General features: G+C 43.2%; 1 protein-coding gene across 1 annotated transcript in view; it reads right to left on the bottom strand.

Moving 5' to 3' along the window:
- Positions 1–9526, bottom strand: part of UBE3C (ubiquitin protein ligase E3C) — a 68529-nt gene extending 59003 nt beyond the window's left edge. Inside the window, exons 1-2 of the mRNA XM_071559872.1 lie at positions 9349–9526; positions 336–389 (exon numbers count right to left, since the gene is read on the bottom strand). Of these exons, the coding sequence (XP_071415973.1) occupies positions 336–389; positions 9349–9414 (120 nt within the window). The 5' untranslated portion in view covers positions 9415–9526. The remainder of the gene's footprint in view (positions 1–335; positions 390–9348) is intronic.
- Between the last annotated feature and the right edge of the window lie 4861 nt (positions 9527–14387).

Below are 14387 nucleotides of genomic sequence, written 5' to 3'. Positions count from 1 at the left end.
GAGACCAATACATTTTAACAGATACCAACAAGGTAAAAACTGCAAAGCCAAATATCTACGTTTTCTCAACAAGGACTAGTTCCAATAAACATCAAAATAAAGGGGGAAATTCCCTTTCCAACTCGTGCATTCTTAACCACCTTCTTTTAAGATGAAAATCACTCCCAAGAAACACCCTAAAAGCAGTCAAACTGTTTTACCAATTGGACTGGAACTTGCAACTGAATCAGAACATTCCTGAACTAAGCATGAACTGCAGTAAGAGTACTTTGCACTGCAAATGTTACATTAAATCAAAATTCACTGGGCATGCAAACACTTATAGGCTACTTTACCTCTCGTTTCCTCCTTTCTTCCTGAGTACGATGCAGGAGAGAAGCCTTTTCCTCCTGTAAGACACAAATAAAATACTACTGTGTTTTCAGTTAAACACAACTCAGCTTCATTCACAATATTTAAGCTAGACTTCACTCCAGGGATTGTTCATAATAGATGAAGTTAGCTCAGGTTAAAACATGGTTGTTATAATGCCAAGGTCATGGGTTCAATCCCCTGTATGGGCCATTGACTTAAGAGTTGGACTCCACGATCCTCAGCATAGTCCGTGATTCTGTGATTGGAGAAAAGTAGGTATTAATCATTTTCCTTGCTAATAAATACATGAAACAGTGATGGAGGGAAGCTGTGTCCTTGTGAGAAGGGACAGGCAAACTGTACTGATCCCTGCCCAGGGTTGTGTTCTAAGCATCCCAAGAACCTCGCCAAGCAACACCCATGTACAGATGGCAAGGCTGAAGCGCACCAAGGTCCCAATCCCACCAGACAGGACCAAACATCTGAGAGTTTTCCTTGCCTGGAGCAGACCCACCTGCCCACAGCAAGCTGTGGCATGTTCAGAGCAATCACATCCTGTTCCAAGGCCCCAGCTTTGGTCTGACATGTAAGAAAGCATGAAGCTCTTATATTTACTTATCCTTTTCCTTGGAACTTGTCCAGGAAAGATGTCAAGAGAGACACACAGCACAAATGACAGGAATTTTTTCTTTTAAAATTATGAACTCTTCAGCCAAGTTAAGGATACAAATTGAAACTTTCAGGACAGTGATCTCTCCAATACCAAAAAAGAAAAAAAAGAGCATTTAAACATTCATGAGGCCTGAAAGACAATACCATTGAAATAGAAAATCTGTGCACTAGCTTTTAAACCAAAATCTTTAAATCAGTGCACACACATTACACATATAAACAAGGCTTTGCTTGCAAGAATCTTTTACTGGATGGTTCTGTGTCATTTCCAAGAAAATATACAAAATAATTCAATTTTGACGGAGAATATTCAGCTCTCACTGCAGACAACAAGAGCTGAAAGTACCATGGCACCTCCCCAAACCCCAACTAAAATACACAATAGATTTATTGAAACTATTTTCCTTTTTTGCCACTTGGACACATATAATGACATCCTTTTTCTCCCTATGCCCTTATTAGCCTAGAGAAGTTAAATAAAACACTATCAAGCTGAAAATTGTACTATATTTGAATATATAAAAATCAATTTGAAGTTGACAAACAAATGTTTATAAAATACTCAACTGTATCTGAAACAACTGTGCTGAAATACATGAGGGCAAAACTCCTCTGCATTTCTTTTCAGCTGATCCAGAGGAAGCAAAGTCATGATTCTCTTACTTTCTTTAGGATAGAAAACACTCATAGCACAAACCACTAACACAGTTGTAAAAAAAGCAATTTGCATTTGGGTTTGTATTTCAGATCATTTACTGGAGCAAGCCTAAAGAAAAAAATCCCACAAGAAGGTTAACCATCTGTTCCTCTAAAGATGGTATTTATGGCCAAAGACACCACTAACTACAGCTACTGCTCTCTAAAGACAGGGTTTTCCATGTGTTAAACCCACTATAAACAAAATACAAAATCAATACATAAGATGATGTATCTCCACTCAAGCATCAGGAAAAGCACCAAGTCTGCCTCGTAACATCAGGGAAGAGTCACACAGAGACAGAGACACACACACACACACAGAGACACACAGAGACACACACACAGAGACACACACAGGCAGACACACACGCACAGACGCAGACACAGACACACGCAGACACACACACACATAGACAGGGACACACGCAGACACTCACACACACACACAGACACTCACACACACACACTGACACACACACACACACACACACACACTCACACACACAGAGACAAAATAATTGACCAAACTAAGAAAGAGTTTCAGGACTTTTCAACAGTTGAGACCCACAGCATTATAGGAGTTACTAAAATGTCCCTATTTAGAAGGGATTGTTCTGCAACAGGATCATATAAAGTGAGAATTGGAAGAAAAGGCAGAACACACAAAAAAAGGAAGACAAACTTCCATGTTTAAGTGAAGAAAAGAATGGTACAAAACACCCCAATCAAATCCAGTAAATGCAAGTGATTAGTAAATTAAAATAAGTGTCCAGAGGGTTTATGAGAAACAAATAATTTTAAAGCATTTGAAGAAGGAGGGAACTACATCAGGGCAGGACACCCTCACTTAATGTATCCCTAGCTTTGCATTGATCAGGAATTTGGTCTCTCTGAAGCAAGCATGCCCTAATCCAACCCACTCCTCAAAAACTAAGTGAAGTTTTCAGTCAGTTACTTGGAGTACTTGTGAAGAAAAACAACTTGTTAAAGTATAAATTAAAAACAACTGAGGAACTGTCCTAAGACAATAAAATATTCAGGTAAGTAAATCCACCTTTACAGAATTATTATGAGTCAGATAATACTGTTGTCCTTGTTCACAAAAAACACAGATCATAACTACGGCTAAAGATTATATAAATTTAATCCTAGATAAATGTATCTCCTTCAGAGTTATTAAACCAAACTGGAACACACTGTCTCTTCAGAAATTAAAAAGCAACAGTACACGTGCAATAGAAATAAACCTGCTGTGGGAAGGAGATGAGAACCATGAAATAATCTTCTTCACCTGTAAGAAGGGGCATTGTAACAAAATTACTTCTCTTGACAGCGAAATGCACACTCATCTCTGAAATCCTCCCCCAACTGCACCCTGTCAACCAGCACCCTGAAAAAGAGCCAAACTCAGCAGCTGTTGCTCTGTTTCTGTTGTGAACTACAACAGCACAAGAGCGTTTGACAACTCCCATCCATCCAGCCACAGTCACTGCTCCACAGCCTCCTCCTGCCTGCTGACGGCACAGCCATTCACGGCAGGAGATGGTCTGACATAAGTCCCAAAGATCACACCTGGCTCCCTCCTACCCCCAACTTCCTTGCCTCGATCCTGCGGTGGTCTTAAACTGGATTTCAACAATTTAAACCCCATTGAACACGCCTGAGTAAAACATGCTCAGCAGCTTGAAATATTCTCCTTTAGACCAGTTTGTGACTCTCCTCAATCATGATGCAAATGACCAGAGACATGTTTATATGCAGAGAAGACCATCTTCCAGAAGAAGGTATTTTGAACTGTGCCCATAGAAGGAGGACTTTGCTCTGGCCTAACCAGAATAAACACCACAGGGCTTGTTCTAACAGCATTTTGGCTGAAATTTTACTGTAGGATGTCAGGAGGATCTGGAACTACTTCATTGTGGTACCTAAAAAACCACACACAATGGAACCAGGACTTGACTGGCGGCTCCAGAAGCCAAATGGAATGCAAACAAGTTGCTTTTAACATTACACTCAGTTTACCTCTGTTGGTTTTTAAGGTGTATATTGTACACTACAAGTTGAGGAACTTCTAGTGGAAGGTGTCCCTGCCCACGACAAGAGGGTTGGAACCGGGTACTTCAGGTCCCTTCCAACCCAAACCACTCCATGACTTTTCATTTTCTCAGCAACAAGAAGGAGAAAAAATATATTTAAAAAAGCAACAATTTTTGTGTTGGACATGAAAAAAATAACACAAAACTGAGAGTAGCAGTGCAATCACTGCTGTCAGCGAACCACTACTGCATCTTCAGTAGCCTCCTTTCAAGTGAAGAGAATTTTAAACGTTAGAGAGAAAAAAAAATCCCCCAAAATCTAATACACATTAACTGTACAGTTTCCTACTGACAGACAGATACTTCCCCATACTTCCACACCACAGATAGGAAATTCAAAGAGTATTTCAAGACTTAGGCTTTGACATTTCCATGTTCTGGACAAAACACAGCTCTGACTCAGAAGGAGGGATGTACCTGCATAAGGATATACATCACGTGCTTTACAGGGCAAAGGTTGTAGGGAGCAAAGTAGTGCAGGTCTTTTCCAGCATTCAAACCAAACAGTGAATTTGTAACTGTAATCTGGAATTCTTGCACTAGAAATCAGTATCATCATTTTATTTCCATTGTGACGTGGTGTAGGTTCAAATAAGTTATTATAAAATAGTAATTCTTCCTTCCTGAAATTATTAACAATTTTCCTCGGTCAGTAAGAGAGAAACAAAACTATTTTTTAACTCTGTCCCATCATTGCTTATATTCTATACAGATCTCTCACAATAAGCAATCCCAACCTGGGCAGATCTCTCCATACACTGGCAGCCTAATACAGCCCACTGGTTTTAAAACATTAGATTTTCTTTTAGAAGTTACTTCATGTGGAGAATAAAGAACAAGGTGCTTCTGGAGTTCTACATCTTCAGCTGAGAGCAGGGGGAAAAATACACAGGAATGTAATGCTTAATATTATGCTACTAGTTAAGAAAGTGCATCAGTAACTATGAGAGTAAAATAAAAACAAACTTTGTAAATTCAAGATGTTTGACTGATAAAAATGTTCATATCAGAAGAAACTGCAGAGACTTCTTAAAATACAGATGGAGCCATCACTATTTGCTCATTAGTAAGGTTCCATGTGTTCCAGTAAAAAAAAGGAAAAAGAAAAAAAAAACCAAACTCAATGAAGTTGGTTTCGCTTTCACTTTCATGACACTGATAACTCATACGTATCACAACAAGAGGGGTTTCTAAAATCATCTCATAATGTATTACAATTTAAAAACACTGTATTTTAAACAGCCTTTAGATTCACAAAAAGCACGGTTTAGATATCTCAAGTGATACATAAATTTGCCTCAGGAATATTCTTTTAACTATTTTTCCTGGTAAAGACTTACAAGATGTCATTAATACGTTTTACACGTAACCAAATGGTGTGGAAACTACAGAGCCCCTGGTATATCCCTTGATTATCCCCTTCCACGGAGGTACTAAAGGACTGCTGACTTGTATTCTTAATACTGACAGAATTAATACAGAACACTGGGCCTGACTGGACCAAGTCAAGGAGACCTGGTTAAACCAACCCTGCACTGTGACACCAAGACTCCAATTCATGCTCAAACCAGTGGGACCTGCCCGCTGCCACCAGCAGGCCCAGCCAAACTGCACCCAGCAGGAATGTGGTCACTATTCCGGACACAAAGGACGGGCTGGAAACACTCAGGTGAAGGACCATCTGCCTCAGTCCCCTGCCCAGCTGGGTTGGGTGAGTCCAACCTGAACTGCACCCCAAGCCAGCTCTTCAAGCACAGCTCTCTATTCCAGCCTAACACACCACAGATATCCTGCAGCCACAATGTGTCAGGCAACAATTACTGTCTGGCATAAAAAGTCCATGTCACAGAATCACAGACTATTCTGAGCTGGAAGGGACCCACAAGGAGCATCGAGTCCAACTCTTAAGTCAATGGCCCACATAGGGGATTGAACCCATGACCTTGGCATCACTACAACCAAGTTTTAACCAACTGAGCTCCATGAGTCACTCAAGACATTCCCATACTGAACTCCAATAATCGTATTCACTACTGGGAATTATTTTACTTGAGAAGCAAAACAGTATGTTTTGCCAGTTACAATGAAACTAAATCTGAAAAATACCTTTTGAAGAGCCTCATAAAGCAGGCAAACATGTTTTAAAGGTGATAATAAGGCACCTTGAAAATAAAAGTAAATAAATTAAAAAATTCCCACTACAATTAACTTACCACACTGTAAATAAAACACTGTATCTACACCCCCAAATACATACATAACAGTTCAAACAGTCCAAATGAACCAGCAGATTCTTGAAAAAAAATACGGAGGAAAAAGCCCAAATGCTGACAGTATCACTTATATTTTTACACTTATGTACAATGCAATATTATAACACTACAATAATTTTCTTAAAGTATCAGTCACAGGTAGAGTCATTTTGAGACCATTAATTTGAAACCAATGACTAGAACAAAAACAAGTGATACTCATAACCTACTTCTTTTGGCAAAGTATTTGGGTGGACTGATCCACAATTCAGACTATCATAACACACATGGACATAAGATGCAAATAATGCAAAAACAGACCTGAAGCTCTGTTTTTATAATTCAAAAATGTCATAAAAATTAGTGATGAGAAGGCACACTAGATTCTGGAGCGGGTCCAGAGAAGAGCAACAAGGCTGGTGAAGGGACTGGAGTACAAGCCCTATGGGGAGAGGCTGAGGGAGCTGGGGGTGTTTAGCCTGGAGAAGAGGAGGCTCAGAGGTGACCTCAGCACTGTCTAAAACTACCTGAAGGGAAGTTCTGGCCAGGTGGGGGTTGGTCTCTTCTCCCAGGCACTCAGCAATAGGACAAGGGGGCACAGGCTCAAGGTCTGCCAGGGGAAATTGAAGTTGGAGATCAGAAAAAAATTCTTTCCAGAGAGAGTAATCAGGCATTGGAATGGGCTGCCCAGAGAGGGGGTGGTTTCACTATCCCTGGAGGTTTTTAAACTGAGATTGGCCGTGGCACTGAGTGCCATGATCTGGTAAAGGGGCTGGAGTTGGACCAAGGGTTGGACTTGATGATCTCTGAGGTCTTTTCCAACCCAATCGATTCTATGATTCAGTACCTAACTCCCATATGTCTCCAATTACATTTACATCATTGTGCCTGTACCAGCAGAACTTACTGAAGTCCTTTGTGAGGCCTGAGGAAATGCTACAGACATCAGTGGTGGTGTCAGACAGGTTTCAGCTGTGACCAACACAGTTACTCTTTGCAGCTGCTCTTACATCAGCAAAGCCACATTTTTAATAGTCAGTTTTGCTGACCATTATTTAGATTATTTCTGATCATTATTTTAGTGCAGTTGTATCAGACTCCACCAGCATCTTTAACACAGACTGGCTCCTGAAAGGGGTGTCCCTGCTAGGAGGGGTTTGCCAGTGTAGCTACACCGGTGCAACAACAGATGCAAAATTTCCCCAAAATGGGGAGTGTTTCTTACCATTAAGCAGACTCCACACACTATTGGGAGTTGTGCTTTATTCCACCCAAAGAATCACAGGAGGCAGCCTCAGTAACCAACTAACCACCAAAAGCACCTCAGAAGCGCAGGGCTGGAACTTGAAACTGTATCATTCGAAAATTATACACCTTTTGGGAGAGCAAGGGCATTGGTCACAGATTGGAGGGTTTTAGCATGGGGACAAGAAGCTGCAAGGAAGCATTTTATAATTTGGCCTTCTATAAAAATAAAAGCCTATGGGTACGACAAACATGATCACAAGGAGCCCATGCTGGAAAATAACAAGAAACCCATGAAACCCACACAAGCAGCTGCCACATCGATCTCTGCTATAAAATGTTTTCATAGAAGTTCAAGTAAAGTTCATTGTAGAAGTAGCTTTTAGTATTGTTAAAATAAATTCTTTCAGTGGTACTGTATATAGTTTCTGAAAATAAGCAGCTATTTCAAGGGCACAGTGTCCTTATAACCACGATGCCCAAAGCTCTGACTGTTTTGTGTTGATTCAGCACAAGCACTTCAATGAACCAATGGAATATCATGAAATCTGGGGGCCAGTCAGCATCAATCTGATCAAAAAACACAACCTCTGTATTGCACCGAGTGAAGGTTATGCATCAGTTACAGTTTCCAATCCTTTACCCTTTAATATTTGCCCTTGAAAATTTATAACAGCTAATAAATTTGTTCCATATAATTAAATAGGCGCAATTCTGATGAATTTTCATGAATCGATAAGTGTAAAAGAAGATGTTATGGCAGTTGTTTACTTCTGTAGAAGGCAGAATGTTCAGCAGGAAACACTATGAGCAATTCAGTGTCAAAAGTCACAAAGTACCTAAAGTGAATGGCTGAGGACCAGGGCATGTCCTGCCAATGTTCTTCAGCTGGGGAATATTTACGGCATTTTGACTCATGTAGTGCCACTGTATGAAGCATAATGAACCAAAATGTCACAAGATAAACAGAAAGTCAATCAGAAAAAAACTGCACAATTCAGATACAATTTTGCTACACATTGCCCTTATGTTAAGACAATACACCAAAATGCAAACTGCATTGTGACTTTAGTATCACATAGTGCAGAATTTTGGCCCATTTCCTAACTGTAGTGTCAAACCTGAAAAGTTTCCAAGAACCTAACTCACAGTGCACAATAACAAAAATTTAAGACTTAATTTTATTCCATTAAAATTCAAAACTACTAGTGAAAACACTGATTTACTTCCCACACAGTCATCTCCAATGACAACACGGGGATCTTCATTTTCACACTGAATTAAAGTGACCCCTACAGATCAAGCCACTTCTAAAAACACTTTGTCCTTTCTCTCGTTCTTCGGTCCTGCGCCCTTCAGCGCTTGACTAACCATCTGACTACCCTGTCCAATCAGCAAGACCTAAATAAGCCATCCCGCTTCCTTTCCATCCACAAATCCAAGGAGATCCAATAGTCTGGTACAGCTGACAATTAACTGCTACTCACCCTGCACACGATATTTACTGAACGTGAACTTGACAGAGCTCACGTGGGTGGCCCTTCCCCTGCAATTCCAGCGGATCCCGAGGTTGTGCGTGTCCCACATCCCTCTGTGTGTGTCCCACATCCCTCCGGCGAGGCGGGTGCACGCCAGACATTCCCTCCGGAGGGCAATGACAGGAGGTCTCCCTCCTGGGAACACCTGGACACGGATTGCTCGGGAGGTGCCACCGGCCGCGACACTCTGGATCGATCGCCCCGCGGGGGTGGACGAGCCAAGGAGACATTTCCTCGCTTCCCACAATTCTTACCACACTACAAGCCTGGGATGGTGTGTGTGTGGCCTGATTGTACACCAAAAAAACTAAAAATTTTAACACCGAGATGGGGAGCTCGGAGATAAACACATCACCAGGAGGGGACGGTTTCCCCCTGTATTAAACCTTAGTCATTGCCGCTCCCGTCTCTGAAGGCCCTGACGGCGAAAGCACCGACACCACCGGCCGAGGGGACCGACAGACACAGGGACGGGCGGGCGCCGCTCCTTACCTTCCTACTCGCTCCTCCGAGGGACACCTTGGGCCTTGTTTTGAAATCCCCTTCAAAGCTGAACATGTTTACAGCTTATCCCATGGGGAGCGGGGCCCGGCCGGCCGGCAGGGCGGAGTGGAGGGGCCGCACGCACCCCCCGGGCTGGCGCCCCGCGGCCCGCCCGCCCCCGCGGAGCTGTTCCCCGCCGTCCCCCGCCTTCCCCCCTTCCCCGCGGCCTTCGTTATCCCGGTCGCCCCCTTCCTGACCGGCTGAGCGTGGTGGGAGGAGGGAGACGGAGGAGGAGGGAGCGGAGGAGGGGGCAGCGGGAGCGCTCCCGCCGGCCGCGCAGACAAGATGGCGGCCGCCCGCTCCCGCCGGGCGCGCTCCCGACGTGTGGCCGCGCCCCCGACCACGGCCACGCCCCCGGCCGGGCCCTCGCCCCGCCCCGATCCCGCCCCAGCCCGGCCCTCAGCGCCTCCCGGTGCGGGGTATCCGTGCGGAATTCCTGCGATCCCGGTGGCCCGGGAGCTCCCGCGATCTCGCCGCCCGCAGGAGCTCTGCGCGTGTGGGTTAAGCACGGGCTGCCGTGCCGCGTCCTCCCAGACGCTGAGCTGAGGGTGCAGCCCGGCCTTGGCACAGCACGGCCTTGCTCAGCGCCACTGGGCTGGGGTAGCACACTTACACACACACACACACATGTATTTATATATAATTTATACTTTATGTAGGATAAGCATGTCGCAGACTCACAGAATTAGGTTGGAAAAGACCTCTGAGATGACCAAGCCCAACCTGTGACCCAACACCACAGTCTCAAACAGACCCCATGGCCCTGAGTGCCATGTCCTGCTTTCCTTAAGCACCTCCAGGACAGCAACTCCACCACCTCCCTGGGCAGCCCATGCCAGAGTCCAATCACCCTCTCTGTGCAGAAGTTCCTCCTCATGTCCAGCCTGAACAGAAGAGCCTGACCCCCACCCAGCTATGCCCTCAGGTCAGGGAGTTGTGGAGAGCGACAAGGTCTGCCTGAGCCTCCTGCTCTCTGGGAGGAGATGGACATACGATGGACACACGATGGACACACGATGGACATTGCCCTATTGCAAGGGTTTCCAGACCAGTGTGAAGCCTGAACACTGAACACACCGGTACAGGCTTTTGTGCTTATACAGACGTGAAAATACACTTGAGAAAGTGCAAGTGGACTGTGCACGGCATTGGGGTCTCAGCAGCTGATGAGTGGAAAGAGCAAAAAGCTGCAATTGTAGAATGGATTGGGTTGGAAAAGACCTTCAAGATCATCAAGTCCAACCCTTGGTCCAACTCCAGCCCCTTTACCAGATCATGGCACTCAGTGCCACGGCCAATCTCAGTTTAAAAACCTCCAGGGATAGTGAAACCACCCCCTCTCTGGGCAGCCCATTCCAATGCCTGATTACTCTCTCTGGAAAGAATTTTTTTCTGATCTCCAACTTCAATTTCCCCTGGCAGACCTTGAGCCTGTGCCCCCTTGTCCTATTGCTGAGTGCTTGGGAGAAGAGACCAACCCCCACCTGGCCAGAACTTCCCTTCAGGTAGTTCTAGACAGTGATGAGGTCACCTCTGAGCCTCTTCTTCTCCAGGTTAAACACCCCCAGCTCCCTCAGCCTCTCCTCACAGCACTTGTGCTGCAGTCCCTTCACCAGCCTTGTTGCTCTTCTCTGGACCCGCTCCAGGACCTCAATAGCTTTCCTGAACTGAGGGGCCCAGAACTGAACACAACACTCAAGGTGTGGCCTCACCAATGCAGAGTACAGGGGAAGGGTCACTGCCCTGGTCATGCTGGCCACACTATTTTTGATGAGTGGAAAGAGAAAAAGGCTGCAATGTGAAAGCAGCAAAACCAATCAGTGAAGCCACACCTCGGGCTCCTTTACACTTCTTGGCCTGTTCTCCGTTCTTCAATGCAGTGACTGAATCCTCCCAAATCCAGAGGTGATACAGACAACAGCAGTAATAAAAAGTAGTTATTCCATCTGCAGCTCATGGTGCCCAAATCCAGCTTTCATTTCCTTCAGCGGAAATTCGACTGAGACCTAACTCGTGAATTCTCACATTGGTGTATCACAACAAACAAATGGCAAGGATCCATGTCAGGAGAGGATGTGTGTGCTTCGCAGCTGTTCATACCATGAGCACAAAGCTGTTCAACTACTGCCAAACTGACTGACAAAAAAATATTTCTTGAGATTTCTTTGGATTTAGATGACTCAGAAGAGTCTAAATTTTAAAATTTCAGACTTTTCATAAGGGAGCGAGTGCTTGGCAAGAGTAAACATTAGCCCAGCATTTCCCCAGATAACACAGTCTCAGTATAAGCAAGCCAGGCCTCCCTAAATACTGTTTACGAATGCAGATGGTGTGTAGAGTATTGTGAAATACCACATCAAATGTTTGTTCATGGTTTCAACATATTGCATTGCTGATGAAATATCCCACCACTCTGTATGGCAGTGATAGCAAGTTTAATTCCAAACATGACAGCACACTTTTCAGTTGGACTTAAAGCTTGATAAACTTCGTAAGTCTCATACAGAAAAGGACTAGTCTAGCTGTCCCTAGCATTTAATTAATCCATTTTCATTAGCACACAAGCAACCTGTTAGATCATGTTTGCCAACTTTTATCAGTAGCTAAGCCAGCTTAGGGATGCAGTCCCTCCTCCTGTAAGAAGCCAAAGAAACATGGAACTGCAGAGAGTGGGGTTTCTATGAAACAGATTTTTGACTGATCCACATTTGATATGTTTCAGCTCTAATTTCAGCAGAACACAAGATTCTCTGCTGACCCTGCCTTTTACCTTCCGAAGAAGTAGTTGCTAAATTACATGGGCCCAACTAATGAATGTCTGAGAAGTCTTGGTGATTTCTGAGGTCCCCAGCACAGGAAGGAGATCGACCTGAAGGAGCAAGTTGAGAGGAGGCTGCCAAGATGATTAGAGGGATGGAGGACCTCTCCTATGAGGAAAACCTGAGAGGAGGATGGTTCAGCCTAGAGAAGAGAAGGCTTCAAGGTGACCTAATTGTGGCTTCCTACTACCTGAAGGAAGCCTATGAGAAAGATGGAAACAAAGTTTTTGCAAGGGCATGTAGTGACAGGACGAGGGAGAATGGCTTCACACTGACAGAAAGCAGGTTTAGATTAGATATTAGGAAGAAACAGTGAGTGTGGTGAGATACTGGCACAGGTTGCCTAGAGAAGTTGTGGATATTCCATCCCTGGGAATGTTCAAGGCCAGGTTGGATGGAGCTCTGAGCAACCTGGTCTAGTGGAAGGTGTCCCTGCCCATGGCAGGGGGCGGAAATAAATGGTCTTTAAGGTCTCCTTCAGTCCAAGTCATTCTATGATTCTATGATTTGCATGTGTCTCTGGAGGTGAAGTTTTATTAAATAAAAATTTATATAAGAGAATAAAATTAGTATTACATCTTGAATATAGTGAATTTTTGGAAGCAATAAGAAATTGTAAATGTGTTTTATTTTACATATATATATATATATATATACTTATGTTTAGGATAAAAGTCAGAAAACTCAGTGTCACTTTGTCAAAAAGTCAGAGCAGAGAATGGTTTAATATCCCCAGGGAGCAGGAAGAACAAGGTTGTTCCCTGAAGGAAGACAAGAGGGTGCCAAGTGTGACCCAGGGCCTGACATACATATACTCAAGGATCTAGGAATAATGGTATGAATGCTGTGTTAGCAACCGACTCCCTCACCTGCTGCAATGAAGCTTCATATGCTGTTTCCCATATTTGCACATTTCACAAGATTTTTTGTGTTGTTCTATGCACAGTTCTCTGCCCTGTGATTACACCTTTCTGCCTCTGCAGATGTATGTACACACTGCTCCCAGATGGCCTGCAGAAGTCCAATTGTTTATTAGATGCAGTTTCTTAAAAAGATGCTTTTACTCAACATTTTCTTCACTCCCTGAAATCAAGTTTTTCCAGTGTGTGCAAGTACCATCTTTTTCTTTTAAATACAACCCATAGAAATTGAAACAGCAGCATAAAGATAGTCACAGTTGTCAAAAATATGGGTGAAGTGTGATTCAATCCACATTACAGAGAAATTTATCGGTAGGGTCTCTCCAGGGCCTACCTCTAGGCACCAAAGAAAATTTGGGGTGCCTGTGTGGCTGTTGTAAGATCTTCCTTTTTCACTTGGAGGAAAGCCATCTTCTAAAAGTCTCTTGTTGACGCTTCTAAATGTCTGTTGTGGAGCAGAAGAAAAAGAGGAATGAAGATTTGGTGAGCAGCAATAACAACAAGAAAAAATAATTCCTTCCTAGCAGTTATGAAGATCTTGAGCTGTGCTGGGTACTAAGGAAAACATAACTGAGATGACTTATGAACTTTTAAACTCTGGAGCTTCTGGTACCTTAATGTAAGTAGTAGCACACTCTGCCTCTGCCAGGGAGATTTTATAGTTTTTGTAAATATTCCTTCTACATATTAAAACATATCAATCACACTTAAATTTTAAAAATAAAAGAATATTTAAAAAGAAAATAAATATTACTCATACTGTTACTTACTCATACTATTACAAATACCCTTTGAGTGAGCACTATTTTATATTGACAACCTTTTTTTGTTCTCAAACTAATTCCCAAACAATTTAACTTCTGATGCATTGTCCTTCTGGCCTCATTCTGTACACACAGTCCTGATTTAGACAGGGTAAGCAATCAAGAATATATTTGGCAATTGCCTCATTCTGTAAAGTATGATGGCCAAATTGTCACCATCTTACCATTACTTTCCATTCCCTGGGCAATTATAATAAAGTGTCCTAAACTTTCTTGCTGACTTGCTGAACTCAGACGAAAATCTAAGATGCCCTGACAGCACTTTATTATGTGCTACATTATTTCCCAAGATACAGAAAGATTTTTTAGAAAAGTGCATAATAAATGAACAGTAAATAAGTTAGCAATACTTTAATTTACAGGAGATGAGGCTTGAGATTAGTCCAAATGCTGTGATAGGCCAATATCTGATTTCTAGTAATGAT

Source organism: Pithys albifrons, chromosome 7 (genome assembly GCF_047495875.1).
Source record: "Pithys albifrons albifrons isolate INPA30051 chromosome 7, PitAlb_v1, whole genome shotgun sequence".
Taxonomy (NCBI): Eukaryota; Metazoa; Chordata; class Aves; order Passeriformes; family Thamnophilidae; genus Pithys; species Pithys albifrons.
The sequence above is the reverse complement of the archived record's forward strand: the minus strand, read 5'-3'. Positions and strand labels throughout refer to the sequence as shown.